Source organism: Cetorhinus maximus, chromosome 15 (assembly GCF_964194155.1).
Source record: "Cetorhinus maximus chromosome 15, sCetMax3.hap1.1, whole genome shotgun sequence".
NCBI classification, from domain to species: domain Eukaryota; kingdom Metazoa; phylum Chordata; class Chondrichthyes; order Lamniformes; family Cetorhinidae; genus Cetorhinus; species Cetorhinus maximus.
In genome coordinates, this window is record NC_135893.1 from 17234414 (window position 1) to 17255600 (window position 21187).

Consider the following 21187-nt stretch of genomic DNA (forward strand, 5'->3'; position numbering starts at 1 on the left):
GGAATGAGACTCAAGGATAATTCGTCAGAGGGCCAGTACAGACAGGCTGGGCCGAGTGGTCTCCTTCTGAGCTGTCTAGGATTCTATATGATTGTGTTCAGACAACCCAAGACCGCGCCGCCCCCTATCAGTAGGGCATATGACTTGTGGCAGGTGATCTGTTATCGTTCATTAGTGTGTGTAAGGGAACAGGAATAGACTATTCAGCTCTTTGAGTCTGTTCTGCCATTCAATAAGACCATGGCAGATCTGTATCCTAACTCCATCCATCTGCCTTGGCTCTATATCCCTTAATACCTTTGCCTAGCAAAAACCTATTGAAGGGAGATTCAAAATGATCAATTCTGTTAGCATCCATTTTTAGTGTGAGTTCCACATTTCTACTGCCCTTTTGTGTGAAGAAGTGATTCCTAACTTCACTCCTGAATGACCTGGCTCTGATTTTGTGTCCCCTTGCCACAGATTTGGTAAAAAAAAAATCAAAACACCCCTCAGTGTCCTTTTTCCAGGAAACACAAGTCTAGTCTACATAATCGCTCCTCATTATTTAACTCTTGATGTTCTGGTTACACTTTGGCAATCTGCAACTGCATTCCTTCCAAAGTCAATAAATCCTTTCTGGAGTGTGGTGTTCAGAATTATACGCAGTATTCCAAGCAGGGTTTCATATAGTTGTGGCAAAGCTTCCTCCCCCTTATAATTATGCCCTCTAGTTAGATTGCCTAAGTAATATTCCAGCTGTCTTTTGGATTTTCTTTGTAGCTGGCTGTGACATTTTGTGAGATATTGCAACAATCATTTGCTGGATGACTCTACATTTCTCATGCAATGCCATTCTCTCCCCACCTCCCACTTTCTCCCCATGAGTTCAGCACAGGAGGGAAGCTGGAGAAGTTTCTGGAATTCCTGAGAAAATCCCTTGTTCCTCGCTCCCTCTGCCCTGCATTCCTGGAATTGCAAAGACTCCCATTATTTGCCATTTTAAGGGGGCTGTTGGCTCCACTGAGGAGATATGCTGAGTGGCCTGTGTTTGTTTTGAAAACACCATGTTTGGTTTTAAATTTTCTCTTTCCCGCTCCGTCCACAATTCCCTTGGATTACCCCTGGTAGCGCTGGACCCACACTGTCGGGAGAATGGAGTGACATGGCATCAGTCTCTTGGTGAGACCATGGGGCCCAGTTCAGAAGGGAGATTGCCAACACTTGCTGCCTCGATCCTCGCTCAACACATGGAAACGATGGGCAGGAATAGACCAACTAGTCCATTGAGTCCAAGTCATTAGTCCAGCCATGATGCCTGCAGCATCACAATTAGATACCATCCACCCCATCCCCACCCAACCCCCGAACCCTGAACTCCCCACCAGCAGTCACTCAACTTGCTAGGAGAGGCAAGAAACCAAATAAAACCCAAGAGCAATCAATGACAAAATCTGGAAAAGCCCCCTCCAACCCCCTTAAGGCAATTGCAAGAGTTGAGGAGACCAATGACATTCTGTCTACCTTTTAAAAGATGTGATTTCTGCTCTGATAAAACTGGCTCACTGTGAGCAGCTAATCTGCTATCCTCTGGGTAAAGGAGAAGCTGAATAGCTAACCTTGTCTTGTCCTGGTTTAACTTATACTCTCATCCCCATGTCTTCTGCAACCTAGAAAACTGAAGCAGTCACTAGGAAGATAATCTAGCCCTTAGCTATATTATACGTACCTGTGTCAAAGCACCCCAAAGTCTACATATGGCTAAAGTGAATAGAACCACTGTCCATAAGCCCCTCTCCGTAACTAAGGCTGTTTAAACTGGGAATTGTTGTTGTGGCTTTCTTCTGAACTCTTTCCAATGCCTACACTGTGCAGGGCTGATCAGGAAGAGCTTCTTCACACAAAGGGTAATAGCAGCCTGGAACACACTTCCTCAAAGCGGGAGGCTGGGTGTCGATTGAAAATTTGGAAACTGAGATAAATTTATGTCAAACAAGAGTATTAAGGGTTAGGAACCAAAGCGTGTAGATGGAGTTGAGGAACAGATCGCAATTATCTAAGTGATGGTGGAACTGGGTCAAGGGGCGGAATGACCTCCTTCTGTGCCTTTCTTCGTTTCTGTGCCCCCATATTGCCCACCACTTGCGCAAGGCCTTGGAACAAGCACCAGTAAAGAGGCGACAGTGGGAAATAGTGGGGGCTGAGGTGGGAAAAGGTCAGTGAGAAAAGTATAAAGATGATACTCACTGGTCCCTGTAACTTTGTACAGCTTCTGCAGGTTTAGTGAACAGATGCTCACCCATCTCTTTCTTGTACCTTACAGCCCCTGGAGCCCAGCAATTCTGTTTCCTTCTGTCCACTCGGGCTGGGGGCCTGGGCATTAACCTGGCCACTGCAGACACTGTTATAATCTACGATTCAGATTGGAACCCCCACAACGACATTCAGGTCAGAGCACGCTTTCCTTGAGTCTGCGGAGTAGGACTGTTCAAAATCGGTTGCTTATCTTTTGTATAGCCGCTCTGTAGAATTTGATGTTGTGACATCAGGGTTTACAACAGGGACGGTGATTGAGATTTCAAAACCAAATCCAGAAATTCTTGCAATTTATGGGTTGATACCGGATAAAATGACCATGAAAACATGGTGGCAAAAATCCAACTGATTAGCTAATGTCCTTCAGGGAAGGGAACCTGCCATCCTTCCCAGTCTGGCCTACATGTGACTCCAGTCCCCCACACTATGCATGGTTGATTCCTAATTTCCCTTGGAGCACAGCGCAACTAGGAATGGGCAATCGATGTAGTTTGACCAATAGCACCCACGTCTCCAAGAACAAGTATTTTTTATAAAAGGCTATATGAGAGGTCCTGGGTCATTTGGTCTTTTGACAGGATTGGGAATCGATAGGGCTTTGGAGAGGGCGTGTGTGGGATGGTGCATAATTGAGTTTAAAACTTTGGAAATAAAAAGCTGGTATTGGTAAAAGTGACAAGGAAGCTGTTGAATTATTGTTTAAAAACCCAGCAGCTTCCCTGAGGTCCTTTAGGGAAGGAAACCTTGCCGCCCTTACTCAGACTGGCCTGTATGTGACTTCAGTCCCACATCAACATGATTGATCTTATGCTGTCTCTGTAGTGACCTAACAAGCCATTCAGTTGTGCGAAAGTGCTACCATTGGTTCAAGAAGGTGGCCCACCACCACCTCAGGGAAACTAAGGTGATCAATAAATGCTGTTGATGCCTAAATCCTGAGAATGTTTTTTTAAAAAGGGGAGTTCAGAGGTTGGTCTCCCATTGCACTTTACCTAGCAGTGGTGGGAGATTATTTTCTGCCTCTGGTTCCTGACCACCTAAGCTTGCCTGTGAGGAGAAAGTGCAAAACTGAGGCCAGGTGCTTCTTGACAGGGATGGGGAAATCAGAGCATTAAATCTCTCTCTGTTGTTTTCCTAATGTCCCAGGAACAAGATTCCAGCCTGCTCTGTTGACTTGGGAAGGCGCAGGAAGTGGGAGATGGAGGCGGGGGGCGGGTGGGGAGTGTTCAGTAGAGGAGCTCAAAAATCGAATCAAATCCAACATCTGTCCTCCAGGCATTCAGCAGAGCGCATCGTATCGGCCAGAATAAAAAGGTGATGATCTATCGCTTTGTGACCAGGGCGTCGGTAGAAGAACGCATCACGCAAGTGGCCAAGAAGAAGATGATGTTGACCCACCTTGTGGTGCGGCCGGGCTTGGGCTCCAAGTCTGGTTCACTTTCCAAACAGGAGTTGGATGATATCCTCAAGTTTGGCACAGAGGAGCTCTTTAAGGATGATGAAGGTGAGAAAGCAAGGGGTTGGCATGATGGGGTGGGGTGTGGAAGACAAATATGATGTAGAACCACGATGGGGTCAAAGGAGAAATTTCCCCCTTGATTGTTGAAACCCTACCCGCTAATCATTATTGAGATTTACCCTGTGGTTCAATACACTAGGAACATAGGAACTGGTGGAGGCCATTCAACCCCTCGAGCCTGTTCCACCATTCGATGAGATTGTGGCTGATCTGTATCTTGGACCCTTCCACCCATCTTGGTTCCATATCATTTTATACCTTTGACTAGTAAAAATCTACTGATCTCAGATCGTAAATACATGGCCCAGTTTAATATGGACCCTTACAGGCCTGGAAGCTCACACTCTGACGTGTGATGATTCAGTTGATGTTAAGTGTGGCAGCGCTAAGGGGTCCTGGGTTCGGGAGATCGAAATCAGCCAGCCAGCCATCCCACTGCAGTGACTGCAGGTGCAAAGCGTGTGTGAGGTTTGCGGCTCAGTCTTGATGCTTCCCCTCATGGTTGATTAACCCACTAGCGCCTGCCATCAAGACTGGCACATGCAGAGCCAGTCGGTTGAGTGAGATAGAGGATGACAGCTGGCACCTGTGGAACTGTGCCCCAGCCAGTCACCATTTTCAGCAGAGGAGGGGGAGAATGCTGGAGGCGAAAATATCTTTAAACAAGAGAGAAATTCACTTCATCTGAGGCGAGGTCGGAACCCAGATTTTAGAGTGTAAAGACGAGACAGGAGGGAGATTACAGCCCTTTGAAAGGAAAAGGGTTTGGGGCAAAAGATAACTCGGATATTGGAACTGAAGGAAATGTTAAGGAAGTCAGAAATGAAGACTTTGAAGTGACTTTACGAACAAAAGAATTCAGAGCAAGAGTAGTCCACTCAGCCCCTTGAGCCTGCTCTGCCATTCAATACGATCATGGCTGATCTGATTGTGGCTTCCACTCTCCTTCCTACCCTCTAAACCCTATGACTCCATTGTCAATCAAGAATTTATCGAATTCAGCCTTAAAAACATTCAGTGACCCTGCCTCCAACCCACTCTGGGCAATTGAGTTCCACGGACTCACGACTCTCCAAGAGAAAAAATTTCTACTTATCTCTGACTTAAATGGGAGATCCTTATTTTTAAACTGCGGCCCCTAGTTCTAGTCTCTCCCACAAGGGGGAACATCCTTTCAGCATCTACCCTGTGAAGCATCCTCAGGATCTCATAAGTTTCAATAAGATCACCCTCTCATTCTTCTAAACTCCAATGGGTACAGGCCCAACTTATTCAACCTTTCCTCGTAGGATAACCCTCTCACCCCAGGAATCAGTCGAGTGAACCTTCTCTGAACTACTGTTTGTAATGCAATTATGTCCTTCCTTAAATAAAGCGACCAAAACTGTACACAGTACTCCAGATGTGGTCTCACCAACGCCCTCTGCAACTGTGACAAAACATCCCTACTTTTATATTCCATTCCCCGTACAATAAAATACAGCATTCTATTTGCCTTCTTAATCACTTACTGTATCTGCACACTAGCTTTTGTGATTCATGTACCAGGACGCCCAGGTCCCTCTGTACCTCAGAGTCCTGTAATCTCTCACCATTTAGATAATATCCTGCTTTTCTATTCTCCTTGCCAAAGTGGACAAGTTCATATTTTCCCTCCTTATACTCCATCTGACATTTTTTTGCCCACTCACTTAACCTATCTATATCCCTTTACAGACTTATGTCTTCTCCACAACTTACTTTCCTACCTATCTTTGTGACATCCCTTTATCCAAGTAAACAATATATATAGATTGTAAATAGTTGAGTCCCCAGCACTGATCCCTGTGGCACTCCACTCGTTTCATCTTGCCAACCCGAAAATGTCCCCTTTATGCCTCCTATTCTCTTTTTCCTGTTAGCTAACCAATCCTCTATCCATGCTAATATGTTACTCCTATATCATGAGCTCTTATATTGTGTAATAACCTTTGATGTGGCACCTTGTCAAAATGCCTCCTGGATATCTAAGTACAGCACATTCACAGGTTCCCCTTTATCCACGTTGCTTGATACTTCCTCAAAGAAGTCTAATAAATTAGTCATAAGCAATTTCCCTTTCACAAGACATGTTGACTCTGCCTGATTGCATTGAGATTTTCTAAATGCTCTGCTATAACCTCCTTAATAGATTCCAACATTTTCCCTATGAAAGATGTTAAGCTAACTGGCTTGTAGTTTCTCATGATTACGAAGAAAACTGACAGAACTGGTGCATCTAACCTGTTCAGTATGGCTTAACCAGGGCACATGGGGGAAAGCCAGGGGGTATAAAGGCAATTTTTCAGAGAAGGGCATTTGACACGATCATTACTACTGGGTTGAAGGGTTTAATGGATATATTTCTGGAGAGAGCAGGGTAGGTGGTGTGTGCTGAGGTGGGTTTGCTTTGTCAAGCGAGAGGCTTTTGGGACTAAATTACCTTTTTGTCCTGTTTCTAAATTTAAGTAAAGAGGGATGAGTATTACAGAAAGAGGGACGATAAAAGCAGAAAAGCATCCGAAAGGTTGTGGATGCTGGGGGCGCAATTGGAGTTTTCAGGACTGTGATCAATAGATTTTTGTTGGGTGAGGAGTCAAAGGGTATAGTGAATAGATGGAGCTGAGATTGAGATCAGTTATCTGATTGAACGATGGAACAGGTTTAAGAGGCTGAATGGCCTGTTCCTACATTCCTTTGTTCTAATGCTTGGAGGGAAATATTACATAGAATGACAGCATCACAGCAGCGAATCAGACCATTCGCTCCAACAGGTTAATACTGTACACTATCTCCCTCCCCCCCACTTCATCCGATGCTATCAATATATCCTTGTTTCTAAATACATATTTCTATATGCACAATAGTGGATATGCATTTTATAGATGTGTAAGTGATGTAATGAGAGCATGGAATGGGTAAGTTTAAAAGTCTAGATTTTCCATTAGGTTTTATTCTCACACCAATCAGAAACTGTAAGATTTGGAGTGAAAGAGAGAGAGAGGTGAAGAATATGAAGTGGGAGGGAAGAAGAGATAGTTGCAGGATGAGAGAAGTATCGAAAAATATTCATGTAGCCCCAGGGACAACACCTTGAAGGTCAGTCAGTTTACAGCCTGGTCATTCTTAGGTGCTTAGCGCCAGGAGAACAGAGAGAGGTGTTGATAATTGTTTTTAACTTGCAGCTGAGAAGGAAGCGGAGGAGATGAGGATGATCCACTACGACGACCGCGCCATCTCAAAGCTGCTGGACCGCAACCAGAATGCGACAGACGATGCTGATATTCAGAACATGAACGAGTATCTCAGCTCCTTCAAGGTCGCTCAGTACGTGGTGCGGGAGGAGGACGAACAGGTGACGACTTTCCTTCGGCAGTCACCACCCAGGAGAGCTGTGGGGTTAGACTGAGCAGCAGAGTCAGGCAGATCTTGGAAAGCCCTCGGGGATGGGGGCAGAAGGGGGTTTAGAAAGAAACTAGCAGCAGAACAGGAGCGACCTATTGGGGAGCAAAGTTATCAGAGGTGGGGCATCTGAAACTTCCAGAATCAATCCCCACTCTTCATAAATCTGCCCCTTGCAATTTGTGAATCAGGCTCGAGGGTTGGAGATTGGGAGGAATAAAAGGAGAAGGGGACATTGCTTACTTGGAGAGGAGAAGTGGGTAGAATTGATGGCAAAGAATGGGGTGATTTATAAGTTAGTCTCACTTTCCAAGCATTGGGGACAATTAGCATTTATAGATCTCAGAACTTCCCAAATGGTTCAAAACCAAATAATGTTTTTTTTTGGAGTACAGTCACCCTTGTAATGTAGGACACATTAACTTTTGCACACGAGCGCTAAGATTTTATTTAGTTAACATCCAGAGAAAGAAATCCCCCAATGCCTTGTTTGTTTTTCTCTGAGATGCGTCTTGCTTCAGTGATGATTTAAGTTCCAGTTGCAGGTTGTAACGACCTGGATTAGTGACTGTTTAAGTTGTAGGTTTGGCTTTTTAAGTTCTTTGCTTTAAATTGATTCTCACGCATGATTTCCTTTGAATGCAGCTGATCTGTTGATGGTCTTGAATTGTTTAGGAGGAAGTTGAAAGAGAGATCATTAAACAGGAAGAGAATGTGGATCCTGACTATTGGGAAAAGCTCCTCCGACATCATTACGAGCAGCAGCAGGAAGATCTTGCCAGGAACCTAGGCAAGGGCAAACGCATTCGCAAACAAGTCAACTATAATGATGCCTCCCAAGAGGATCAAGGTATTTACCCACACAACAGAACTTATAGAAAAATGGGCAGTGGGACATAGAAGGCTTGCAATCAGCTAGTTTCTTTTGTTGACTTTGTGCAGTTCCTCTCTTTCCTCCTGTAGTCTGTTCAGTGTCAGACTTGTTCCATCATGGCCATTGAACTAAAGACTCCTGAAATTGCTTTGTGACCCCACTGCACTGGCAGGAATGGGATGGGGTTGAGTACGTAACATTCCACCACTGGGAATTCTACCCTCACCCACACCACCATCACCAGTGTTCCATGTCCCACCTCCCATTTCTGAATCCTTTGACACTGCTAGGGTTTGATTCCTTGGAACCTGAGCCCAAACCCCTGCAGCCACATGACCATGTTCCAGTAAGGATATAGTAGGATATGGGCTCAGTTTGATTTCCCATCTTTGCACAACCCTGTTGTGTTGGTGTGAACTGTGTTGTCTTACCTGCCACCCTGACTGAGTTCAGCCCATTTGGTAGAAGCCGAGGGCCAAACATCCTGGTTGAAATGGCCGAGCTACTCATTGCCTCAGTTGGCCTGGACACCAATGTTCAATGGTCAAAGTATCAGCTACTTCACTGATAATCCCTGATCTTCTAGCAGGAGCGGGATCTGAGCACCTAGGGGGAGAAGCAATATAAAAAGGACGAACATTACATGCTCTGCAAATGTGTCCAGTGTTGATCCACTCACATGGAACAGGTTCAGAGGATGACAACTATACTGGTACCTACTTAAAAGCCTGTAGTTAGCACGATAGGCTCAGAGAATGGAGAATTGACTCCAGAAAGGCAGAGACTACAGGGGCAGTCAATAGAAAGTTGATTACATGGTTGGCCTCTGGAACAAATGGACCGAATGTGATTCACTGCAACTATTTGAATAAGAGGTTGGTATAGATCCTACGGCCAATACCACAGCTTCCAAAAGGCCTGTAGGGCATTGGGCGATGTGTCAGCTGTGTTTCAGTGGGTGGCACACTTGTCTCTGAGTCAGGAGGTCATGGGTTTAAGCTGCACGCCAGAGATTTGAGCCCGTGATCCATACTTATAGTCCAGTTGCTGTACTGAGGGAGTGCTGTACAGTCAGTCTTCTGGATGAGATGTTAAATCGAGGTGCAGTCCGTTCTCTCAGCTGGGTGTAAAAGATCCCATGGCACTACTTTGAGTAGGAAGTTCTCCCCTGTCTGCTGGCCCATTTTTATCTCTCAAACAACATCAGTAAAACAGACGATTTGGTCATTATCACATTGCTGTTTGTGGGATCTTGCTTTGCGCAAATTCCTGCATTACAACCGTGACTACACGTCAAAAAGTACTTCATTGGCTGTAAAGCACATTGGGACTCATGCTGTGGTGGTGAAAGGCACCATATAAATGCAAGTTCTTGCCTCCTTTCTTTCATGGTCAAAGTAGAATTTCCCAGTTCTTTTATTTTAAACTCTGACTTTGCTATGGGTCTTGCTTTTGTTTTCTTTTACCCCAGGTGATGGCATGACTGTAAATTGGGGGGTGGTGGTGGGTGCCCATGATGCTCAGTTGCAATGTGGTGGTACAGGACAGGCTCAATGGTCCAGTTGGCCTTTGCCTGCCCACCCTTTCTGCATTGCCCTTATTCCTACTCGTCCTCCTGTTCTCTCTTTTCCAGAGTGGCAAGACGACCTATCGGACAATCAGTCTGAATACTCTGTGGGGTCAGAGGACGAGGATGAAGACTTTGAGGAGAAGCCGGAAGGTGAGAGCTTGGCCATGGCTCCCTTTCTAAATTAGGGCAGTGTTGGAATTGTGAGCTGTGTCAGTCGAGCACTTTCAATCCTGAATTTTGTCCTTTTCCAGCTGGGAGACGACAGTCACGGAGGCAACTTAAATCTGAAAGAGACAAACCTCTCCCACCCTTACTGGCACGAGTTGGTGGGAACATTGAGGTAAAAATATCTTCCTCAAAAGTTTTTTTCTGTGATCTTTGATCGTAAACACTCCCAGGGCAGGTACAGCACGGGGTTAGATACAGAGTAAAGCTCCCTCTACACTGTCCCCATCAAACACTCCCAGGACAGGTACAGCACGGGGTTAGATACAGGGTAAATCTCCCTCTACACTGTCCCCATCAAACACTCCCAGGGCAGGTACAGCACGGGGTTAGATACAGAGTAAATCTCCCTCTACACTGTCCCCATCAAACACTCCCAGGACAGGTACAGCACGGGGTTAGATACAGAGTAAAACTCCCCCTACACTGTCCCATCAAATAACTATCAGGGCAGTTGCTAAGCCCTGATCTTTATTATTTATCCGATAAGGTTATCAAGGGATATGGAGCTAAGGTGGGTAAATGGAGTTGAAATGCAGATCAGGCCTGATCTAATTGCATGGAGGAACAGGCTTGAGGGGCAGAATGGCCTCCTTCTACAAGTTCTCTATTACAGAATGCGCTAAGAGGTAGTGTCTGCATGTTTTTTTTGAAGCAAGAGGATTGGCTCTGCTTTTGAAGTTATAACTCTGGGTGTGTGCCCTGGGTGTTTACTCTCACCGTTCACCAACTATTAGCAGCCCAGGAAGAGAAGGAGAAAATCTCTCAGCCACTTCACACTGGACTAGAGAGAGGCCCTCAGTCACATTAAACCTCGTCCTCCAGTGTGGGAGGAAGAACAAGGCATTATACCTGCTTAGGTGGCTGGTCAGATGGATAATGGACATTTGATGCACATCTTAGTCATACTGTAGAGACAGACAGCTAGGGCGGAAAAGGCTTCATAAATGTCGGTACTCAATCACTCATACAGCCCTAGGTGGTCTGGGTAGTTGCTAAGTGGATATGGTGCTGGACTAGAAACCAAGAGATTGTGAATTTGTTAAACCTGTTTAATGAAAGTTGCCAAATTGTAGTTAAAAGCCCAACTGGTTCGTTAATGCCCTTTAGGGATGGAAACCTGCCACCCACTCCCCCACTTTACCTGTTCTGATCTACATGTAACTCCAGTTCAACAAGACTCTTGTACAGCCTCAGGGAATTACCAGTAAATGATGCCTTGCTCACATCCAGTGAGTCCCAGATTTTAACCTTGGAATATGCATGTGTCGGTCTCATCTTTCCTTTTCCTATGTTTGGAAGAGTCTGGAATGGAGAGGAAAAGATTGATGGTGTTACAGACCGCGATGGGAGAAGTGCACAGTTAATTCTAGCCCTGCTTCAGCACAGGTCATAACATTAGTTTAAATGTTTAATTCACCCACATAACTGGTCAATTGTTTAATTTTGATACTGTCATTCCCAGCATAAAAAGATTCTCACCAGGCTTCTTGCAGTAAACACAAAAAATTGATTTCTTATAAAACAAATTACTTTTTAAAAAACAAGTTAATAAACTGGTTAACATACAAGTTGTAGTTTAGATGTGTAACAATTTTCCCCTTTTTGATAAAAACAGAAATTTGAACCATCATACACTTGCACACACACAGTTCCCTGCAGAGGCTGAAGTATGGGAAAGCTTCTTTTAAAAGGATAAAATTCGCAAAGATCTTGATGCTTTTGATCTAACAGAATTCTGGTCACAATAGAACTGGAAGCTCTTTCAGGGAGATTTGTTGGTGAAACTGTCTTTGATGATTCATACTTATTGCACTTTGCAAACTCTCCAAAATAAACTGGTGAGTTATCTTCACGAGACGTTTCTGTAGAAAGTTTAACACGAGTGGGGCAGAGAGAGAGAGAAAGAGAGTCTTTTCCTTGCAGCTCACTTCTCAGGTATGCTGACACTCACTCCACATGAGAGTTTTTTTAAAGACTCAGATGTTCAAAGAACACTTCTCTCAGGCCAGGTGTTTTTAAACCAGTCAGCAAGTCTTGAGTCTGGTAACAGCAGTTCTTTGTTAACTTAGAAATACAAAGTATCTCTTCCCTCTCCAGATGTTCCCCACTGGGCATTTATATTTGACCCATGGCTTCTTGAAGAATGATACGTTTCACAGCGACGAATTAATATATATATAAATATATATTTACATATATTGAGGGGGTGGGAGGAGGGGTGAGGGGGTGGGAGGAGGGGTGAGGGGGTGGGAGGAGGGGTGAGGGGGTGGGAGGAGGGGTGAGGGGGTGGGAGGAGGGGTGAGGGGGTGGGAGGAGGGGTGAGGGGGTGGGAGGAGGGGTGAGGGGGTGGGAGGAGGGGTGAGGGGGTGGGAGGAGGGGTGAGGGGGTGGGAGGAGGGGTGAGGGGGTGGGAGGAGGGGTGAGGGGGTGGGAGGAGGGGTGAGGGGGTGGGAGGAGGGGTGAGGGGGTGGGAGGAGGGGTGAGGGGGTGGGAGGAGGGATGAGGGGGTGGGAGGAGGGATGCGGGGGTGGGAGGAGGGGTGGGTGAGAGGTGGGTGAGGAGGGGTGAGAGGTGGGTGAGGAGGGGTGAGAGGTGGGTGAGGAGGGGTGAGGTGGGGTGAGAGGTGGGTGGGAGGCAGGGGGTGAGGGGGTGGGTGGGAGGCGGGGGGTGGGAGGGGGGGTGAGGGGGTGGGTGGGAGGAGGGGGGTGAGGGGGTGGGTGGGAGGAGGGGGTGAGGGGTGGGGTGGGAGGAGGGGGGTGAGGGGATGGGTGGGAGGTGTGAGGAGGGGTGAGGGGGTGGGTGGGTGAGGAAGGGGGTGAGGGGGTGGAGGGGAGGGGTGAGGGGGTGGAGGAGGGGTGAGGGGGTTGTACTGGGCAGTATGTTCCAGGACTGAGCTTGAATGAAGATTTCTGCGACTCCATTTCCCTCCTGGTGATGTTTAATTCTGTCTGTGTTTAGGTTCTCGGGTTCAATGCTCGCCAGCGTAAAGCCTTTGTCAATGCCATCATGCGCTGGGGGATGCCACCCCAGGATGCCTTCAACTCTCACTGGCTGGTGCGGGATCTCCGGGGAAAGAGTGAGAAGGAGTTCAGGTACATTTGAAATACATTCCTGCCAATTTTAGTTCCCTCACGCCCTCACCCTTTCCTGTCTGCTCGCAGACGTGCGCCCCAGACAGTCCCGGGGTGCGGGGAGAGGGGAGGGCAGGAATGGTGGGAATCTGGAACTCTCTGCCTGAGAGGATGGTTGAGCCCGAAACTCTTGTAACATTGAAGAAGTATTTGGATATTCACTTGCGTTGTCATAGCCTCCAGGGCTATGGGCCAAGCACTGGGAAATGGGATTAATGTAGTCAGGTCTTCGTTGACCGGCACGGACACAATGGGCTGAATGGCCTCCTGTGCTGTAAATGTCTGTGAGGCAGGCAAACTGGAGCACCGGTCCCGAATTCCAGGGTGACATCCAACAGGGATACCCCTGTCTGGTGGGTATGGGTGACCCCTTTCTCTGGCCGCTACCCATCGTATGGGCTGTGGGAGCCCATAAAAGCCTCTCGCCATAGCAGATAACCCCCGCTACTTAACTGGGAGAAGGATGATTGCAGCCATGTGACCTGTCAGACTGTTAATCAGCCCATGGACTTTTCCACAACTACACGTCGCTCTCCAAGAGGAGGTTGTGAGGTTACAGGACCTTTTATTCCTCGTCTCCTGCAGATTTGAGGAAATGGTTTGGTTTTATTGTTCTCCTTGGCCATCACATCGAAACTTATCCTCTGTTCTCCCCGCCCTAGAGCCTACGTGTCACTGTTTATGAGGCACCTGTGTGAGCCGGGAGCGGATGGATCTGAGACTTTTGCGGACGGCGTCCCTCGGGAAGGGTTGTCTCGGCAACACGTGCTGACCAGGATAGGCGTGATGTCACTGGTCCGAAAGAAGGTGGGTGCCTGGGATTCTTGTGGTTTGGTGCCTGTCTGGCTGACTCTCCTCGGAAGTGCCTGGGAGAGTTTTACTATGTTGGAAGGTTGCTATATAAATGCCAGCTGTGTTTGAGTTCTCATGTCCCCCCTGACACCTCACCCAGTTTCCCTTCTCTGAACCAGAGCTGAGAGAGTGAGTATTCATGGTGAATACGGTGAGGGTGGGGGTAGGCGTTGTATCTTGGAAACTGCACCATCTCTAAGTCCTCCTCCAAATCTCTCACCATCCTGGCTTGGCTGAAGCGGGGGGGAAGGGGTGGGGATTGGGGTGGTGGTTGGAGTGGGGTTGCTATACTGCTGGAGTCCAAGTCTTGGAAGGGATATTTTGGTGCTGATACAATCTGTGATGCCGTAAGGCAGGGTTGTCCACTCTGTCCCTTCCAGCTCTTGTCTCCTCTTGTGTTTGAACTTTGATTTCTTATTTGCTGCTTTGTCCCAGTTGAATTGTGTGAGAGTGGAACCTTGAGAAAGGCTGAGGCTTCATTCATTCGCTTATATTTCAGACACTAAAGAGAGGCTTGCATTTATATAGCACCTTTCACAATCTCAGGACATCCCAGAGTGCTTTATAATGTAGTCACTGTGGTCATGGAGGAAACATGAGACCCACTTTATGGTATAGCAAGATCCCAGGAACAGCAGTAGGACACACAACCCAATAATCTCCTTCAGTGGCATTGGTTTTGGGGTAAAGACCCTTGCTGTTCTGTAAAGAGTGCCATGGGATTTTCTACATTTACCCAAGAAATAATGCCTATTAGTGCCTTGAGCTATAGCCCATGAAGACGAAACGCTTAGGTCCTTGCCAAGTCTTGATGCGTGCATCACAATAATGAAATACTGCAGATGTTGGAAGTCAGGGTGCAAAGCCGAAAATGCTGGAGGCGCTCAGCAGGTTTCAGGCATCTTAGTGTTCCCAGCATTTCCGGTTTCATTTTGAATCTTTGGGTTAAAGGCCATGAAAGAGCCCAGTAGCAGCAGTGATTTGTTTGAGTAGCATTGCCACCTAGTGGGCAGTTTAAGTAGCACCAAGATAAGGCCCAAGTGTGAGCAGCACTGGACACCTCTTCTGACCAGGAGCAGCTACGACAATGGACACTAACTCAGTAGCTGCTTCCTTATGTTGTCAGTGATGAAGATGTGTAAATTTATATATCTTTTCTATTGAAATACAGACCAGGTTGATAAATGGAGACAGGTTAGTGGCACCACTTAACCAGCACACAGCCTTCTGGTAATGTTTTCACTTTATGTTTCTTTTGGCACATTTTGTGCTCATAGAGATGAAGAATGGAACATTTTCCATTCCTTCCAATGCGTGCCAGCTTTAAACACACCCCACATCAGGGTTGGGTACACAGTTAAGCTCCCTCTGCATTTTCCCACTGAACAGTCCGAGTTAGATCGAGCGAAAAGCTCCTTCTGCACTGTCCCAACCTCAGAATACTGCCCACAACTCGTGACACTTTTTGAGTGAGATTTATCAGGCAGGTTTTGGGTTTTGTTTTGGGGGCTCAAGCTGACCGAATTGAATGGACGTTTTCCCCAACTCGTTTCACGTTGGCCCCAAATTTCGGGGGACGCTTTGCTGAATTTGAACCTAGGACCCTAGAGGTGAAAGGTCAGTATCTGACCCTCCCCTCCACTGCTCAGTCCTGTTTTGTGTCTTTTTCTTCTGGTTTTATTTTCCTCTTGTCATTAAAATTTATCTTTTTTTTAAAAAAAAAACACCTAAGGTGCAGGAGTTTGAATACATCAATGGAAGATACAGTACACCGGAGATGGTGCCTGAGCATGTGGAGAACAAGAAGCACGTTGACAGCATCTCGTCTGATCCCAGTACCCCAGTTGCAGCCAGTCCTGCCTGTCCCCTGCCCAGTACACCAGCCCCGAGCTCCACAGGTGCGTTCAGCTCTTCAGACTCCAAAGGCCCATTGTCTTTCTTTTCATAAGCAGCCATGGTTGCGTTGAATGCTGGAACAGGCTCGAAGGGCTGAATGGCTTCTCCTGCCCCTGGCTGTTGTATCCCGTGGCATTGCTTACAGTAAGTGTATGATAAGTCGGGTTGGGGCTGCAGGGTGTTGTGATGGACAGCGAGTGTGCACCTTTAATTCCAGGTGAGTTGCTCATGATATGATGCAAATCAACTCCTCGCCCAATTTTTTTGTTCTACTTTATCTTCCTTTCTCTCTCTTTCTATCTTCCCTCCCTCTTTCTCGCCCTCTGCCTGTGTTTCTGTGTTTCTACCTCATGCCCTCTATCTCTAATCTCTAATCCATTTGGGGAGGCAGTCGGGAGTACCGCACTGGGAGTGTCGGCCTGGCTTATATGCCCAGTTTCTGGAGTGGGGCTTGAACCCACAACCTGTGACTCGGAGGTGAGAGGGCTACCCTAACCGCTGAGCTGGGGCTGACACCTCTAGTGTGTTTAAGGAGCTTCTGTCTGGTTTCCGCTGACAGCAGGAACCTGAAAGGGGTGAAGAAGCTGAATTGGAGTCCAACCTGAGGGGTGGGTGAGGGTGCGGTGGGGTGGGTGGGGAAGCGTTGTGAGAATGCACTGCCACAGTGCCATCTATCTTGGAGGAGTGAAGAGGACGGCTAACATAAGTCACTGGGAAACGTGACCCACCCCAGTTTAAATCTAATGGAAATCACATGACACAATCTTCCATTGCCTTCCTCACTCTCATTGTGAGGCTTGTATCACCTGATTCGTCCCAGTGAGGGCGGGGCAGGTGGGTTCAGGGGTCAGGCTGTATCGTTGGGTTGACCCTGTTGTGTCAGAGACTAAGGGGTTCACACATTTGACCCGACTGGCGAAATTCTCTTTCGTTTTAGAGAAGAACGGTTGCCGTGTGGAAGTGATGGACGATAAAGAGAGGGACAAGGAAGAGAAAAAGCTCTTGGAGAATGAGGCAAGTTTTACTGACTGAAGGGGGCATGAATGAATCTCTGCCTGAAAGTTGTGGCAGTATTTGTATGTCAGAACTAGCAGCCCGAGGCTGTTCCAATGGCCCAGTTGAGTAAGTTCAGAGAAGGGTTCTTTTTTACTTTCATTCCATAGAATAATACAACACAAAGGCACTCATTGGCTTTCATGGGATTTAAGCACATAATGGTAACTTCTTACCAACGATTACATATGTACAATGATAATTATTTATTCTGGCTGTGTGTTGCTGCATCACCTTATTCAATTTACTGTAATAACTCCAGGTTACCCACTCCCGGTCACAATCACTCCCGGTCATTCAGCTGGAGACCATTGCACTTACCCATCCCTTGGAACAGTCGCTTGACAGTTTGCGGCTTCCTCTCTGCTTAAACACTCTGGAAAGGATCCTCTTTTAATTTAAACTGCGCTTCCGACAGAAGCATACTGAACCCGGCTAAAGCCAGAAGTTACAATTTAAACACTAACCCCCCCCCACTTGCTTGCAAAAGTTGAGCTGTCGAGAGCAGGACGTTCTGAGACTGGAATGCCAGTCTGCGCTGGGACTGCAGCTTCCGGCTGCAATGGTGGCAGAGACTCTACAATGGCCCTCACCCCCCCCTTGGCTGAGGGAGGAGGAAGTCTGTCTGGGTTTCTGTTCCAGATCACCGTCTGGTGATGTGACCATTGACCGAGTGAGGTCAGGGTTGTGTGTGACTTCCCACCCTTCCCAGCTGAATGGCCAAGCACACGCTGATGACCACTTGGGCCACATCCCCGAGAGTAGGAGGACTCCATACGCCAGGGACAGTCACTGCCCATTGACCCTGTACCCCAGAGAGAACGATCACTTTGAGGAGAGGAAGGGAGGGCCTGGGCCAGTTGATGGTATGTTTGGACAATCGCTGACTTCTTTCCCAATGTTTATTTTCCCCAGATTCCCAGCGGGTGTAGTATTGCCCCCGGCAGTGAGAAGCTTCAAGAAACGGAGATCAAGAACCAGGCGAGCGAGGTGGGAGTGGAGGAGAAAAGAGATTGTGAACAACAGGAGCGGATAGCCCCTTCTCAACCTAAAGGTAAACATAAAATGGGACAGTGCGGATCTGTCTGATGGTCAATCACCGCTGGACACAGCACTCTGACCAGGGGTCTTAACCCCTGGACATGTCTCCCAGATACCACGAGGGGGTAGAGAGATTGGAACTAGTAATTGAGGGAACTGAACAGTTCCATAGCTGACGTAAATTGTGTGTTGATAGAACTGGGTAAGGAGTTAATGCTGTGAATGGAAGGATAAGAAAGAACTTGCATTTATATAGTGCCTTTTGTGAGCTTAGAACATCCTAAAGTGTTTTGTAGCCAATGAACTATCCTTTGTAATATAGGAATCAGACAGCTAACTTGTGCACAGCAAGCTCCCAAAAACAATATTGTGATAAAAAACAATTGTCTGTTTTTAATGATGTTGGTTGACAAGTAAATGTTGGTCAGGAGAACTCTCCTGTTCTTCTTCAAAAGACTGCCATGGATCTTTCACTTGAGAGGGAGGACACGACCTTGGTTTGATATCTCATCCAAACGATGGCACCTCCAACAGTGCAGCGCTCCCACAGTGGTGCACTTGGGAGTGTCAGTCTAGGTTATGTGCTGAAGTCTCTGAAATGGGACTCGGATCCACAACCTTCACTCAGAGGCGAGGGTGTTGCTCATTGGCGTTTTTTATTGCCCAGCTGAGCTCAGGTTTGACCCTCAGTTTGTGATGAGAGGGCTGGTCTTAGAGCTGGCACCCATGAGAGGAAATCGACCACGCTGATTTCTCAGCAGTTGCTGCTTCTGTCGACACCCAGGGGTGGCCCTCAGGCAGAGCTGGTGGGGGGGGGGTCACAGAGAAGGGTGATCATGTGTGTCTGGGAGGTGATTACTCATTGATTCTGATTGGGATGCACTTCACTGGGAATTGGTATTTATTATTTGTTACTCTGACAGCTGAAGATGTGAACGAGGAGAAGGAGATTACGGAAAACCTGCAGAATGGAGAAATAATGAAAGAAGTGAAAGAAGAAGAGGACAGAAAGGATCAGACTGGCAAAGGAAAATTTATGTTCAACATTGCAGATGGAGGTTTCACGGGTAAAGCAATTGGCTGTTCCCTATCTGAATAACAAATAACGACCCCCGTGAACGTGGAGTTACTGCTCAATAATAGGATTTATCCATGTCTGTCTCTCGCTGCCTGTCTCACTCGCTCTTGTCCCTCAACCTACCCCTGCTTTCACCTTCTGCCTACCTAGTCCCTGTTTCTCATTATCTTGCCTTCTCTCCCTCCGGCTCTCCCTCTTATTGTGTGCCTCTCTCGATTTATAGAATTGTCTGTCCATCAGTCATCTTGTTATCTGAGGCTAGGTTGGTGGGCAATTCGTACCCCAGGGAGAGTCGGTGTCTGTGGGACCCGTACCCCGGGGAGAGTCAGTATCTGTGGGACCCGTACCCCGGGGAGAGTCAGTATCTGTGGGAACCGTACCCCGGGGAGAGTTGGTGTCTGTGGGACCCGTACCCCGGGGAGAGTCGGTGTCTGTGGGACCCGTACCCCGGGGAGAGTCGGTGTCTGTGGGACCTGTACCCCGGGGAGAGTCAGTGCCTGTGGGACCCGTACCCCGGGGAGAGTCAGTGTCTGTGGGACCCGTACCCCGGGGAGAGTCGGTATCTGTGGGAACCGTACCCCGGGGAGAGTTGGTGTCTGTGGGACCCGTACCCCGGGGAGAGTCGGTGTCTGTGGGACCCGTACCCCGGGGAGAGTCGGTGTCTGTGGGACCTGTACCCCGGGGAGAGTCAGTGTCTGTGGGACCCGTACCCCGGGGAGAGTCAGTGTCTGTGGGACCTGTACCCCGGGGAGAGTCAGTGTCTGTGGGACCCGTACCCCAAGGAGAGTCAGTGACTGTGGGACCCGTACCCCAAGGAGAGTCAGTGTCTGTGGGACCCGTACCCCGGGGAGAGTCAGTGCCTGTGGGACCCGTACCCCAAGGAGAGTCAGTGCCTGTGGGACCCGTACCCCGGGGAGAGTCGGTGTCTGTGGGACCCGTACCCCGGGGAGAGTCGGTGTCTGTGGGACCCGTACCCCGGGGAGAGTCAGTGACTGTGGGACCCGTACCCCAGGGAGAGTCAGTGTCTGTGGGACCCGTACCCCAGGGAGAGTCGGTGTCTGTGGGACCCGTACCCTGGGGAGAGTCGGTGTCTGTGGGACCCGTACCCCGGGGAGAGTCGGTGTCTGTGGGAGTCGTACCCCAGGGAGAGTCGGTGCCTGTGGGACCCGTACCCCGGGGAGAGTCGGTGTCTGTGGGACCCGTACCCCGGGGAGAGTCGGTGTCTGTGGGAGTCGTACCCTGGGGAGAGTCAGGCCGGCAAATCAGTAACATTTGGAATTCAGCAAGGTGCTGTGACAAATAGCCTCACCTCCCAGCTGTAATTTTGAATTTTGAACAGAATGTTCTAGATTTGCGCTGAGGGGTAACATCTCTGTTTTTATTTTGTCAGAATTGCACACGCTTTGGCAGAATGAGGAACGAGCTGCAGTTTCTTCTGGGAAGATCTACGATATCTGGCACAGGAGACACGACTATTGGTTGCTGGCTGGTATCGTCGCATATCCTTTCCCTGAGCTGGGGTGTGGGGTCTGGGTGGGGTTGTTTTGGGGTGTGGGGACTGGTTGGGGTTGTTTCAGGGGTGTGGGGTCTGGGTGGGGTTGTTTTGGGGGTGTGGGGTCTGGGTGGAGTTGTTTTGGGGGGTGTGGGGTCTGGGGTGTGTTTTGGGAGTGGTGTGGGGTCTGGGTGGGGTTGTTTTGGGGGTGTGGGGTCTGGGTGGGGTTGTTTTGGGGGGTGTGGGGTCTGGGGTGTGTTTTGGGGGGTGTGGGGTCTGGGGTGTGTTTTGGGGGGTGTGGGGTCTGGGTGGGGTTGTTTTGGGGTGTGGGGACTGGTTGGGGTTGTTTCAGGGGTGTGGGGTCTGGGTGGGGTTGTTTTGGGGGTGTGGGGTCTGGGTGGAGTTGTTTTGGGGGGTGTGGGGTCTGGGGTGTGTTTTGGGAGTGGTGTGGGGTCTGGGTGGGGTTGTTTTGGGGGTGTGGGGTCTGGGTGGGGTTGTTTTGGGGGGTGTGGGGTCTGGGGTGTGTTTTGGGGGGTGTGGGGTCTGGGGTGTGTTTTGGGGGGTGTGGGGTCTGGGTGGGGTTGTTTTGGGGGTGTGGGGTCTGGGTGGGGTTGTTTTGGGGGGTGTGGGGTCTGGGTGGGGTTGTTTCAGGGGGTGTGGGGTCTGGGTGGGGTTGTTTCAGGGGGGGTGGGGTCTGGGTGGGGTTGTTTCAGGGGGGTGGGGTTGTTTTGGGTGGGGT

At 48.5% G+C, this 21187-nt stretch overlaps 1 protein-coding gene across 1 annotated transcript in view; it reads left to right on the plus strand.

Annotated features, from left to right (window-relative positions):
• The window catches only part of LOC144690429 (chromodomain-helicase-DNA-binding protein 5-like), a 93783-nt gene that overhangs the window by 58091 nt on the left and 14505 nt on the right, over positions 1-21187 (plus strand). The window contains exons 21-33 of the mRNA XM_078557930.1: positions 2303-2427; positions 3571-3799; positions 7018-7187; positions 7910-8084; positions 9742-9828; positions 9930-10018; positions 12864-12997; positions 13699-13843; positions 15621-15786; positions 16722-16798; positions 17753-17891; positions 18802-18945; positions 20347-20455. Coding sequence (XP_078414056.1) covers positions 2303-2427; positions 3571-3799; positions 7018-7187; positions 7910-8084; positions 9742-9828; positions 9930-10018; positions 12864-12997; positions 13699-13843; positions 15621-15786; positions 16722-16798; positions 17753-17891; positions 18802-18945; positions 20347-20455 — 1789 coding nt within the window. The remainder of the gene's footprint in view (positions 1-2302; positions 2428-3570; positions 3800-7017; positions 7188-7909; positions 8085-9741; positions 9829-9929; positions 10019-12863; positions 12998-13698; positions 13844-15620; positions 15787-16721; positions 16799-17752; positions 17892-18801; positions 18946-20346; positions 20456-21187) is intronic.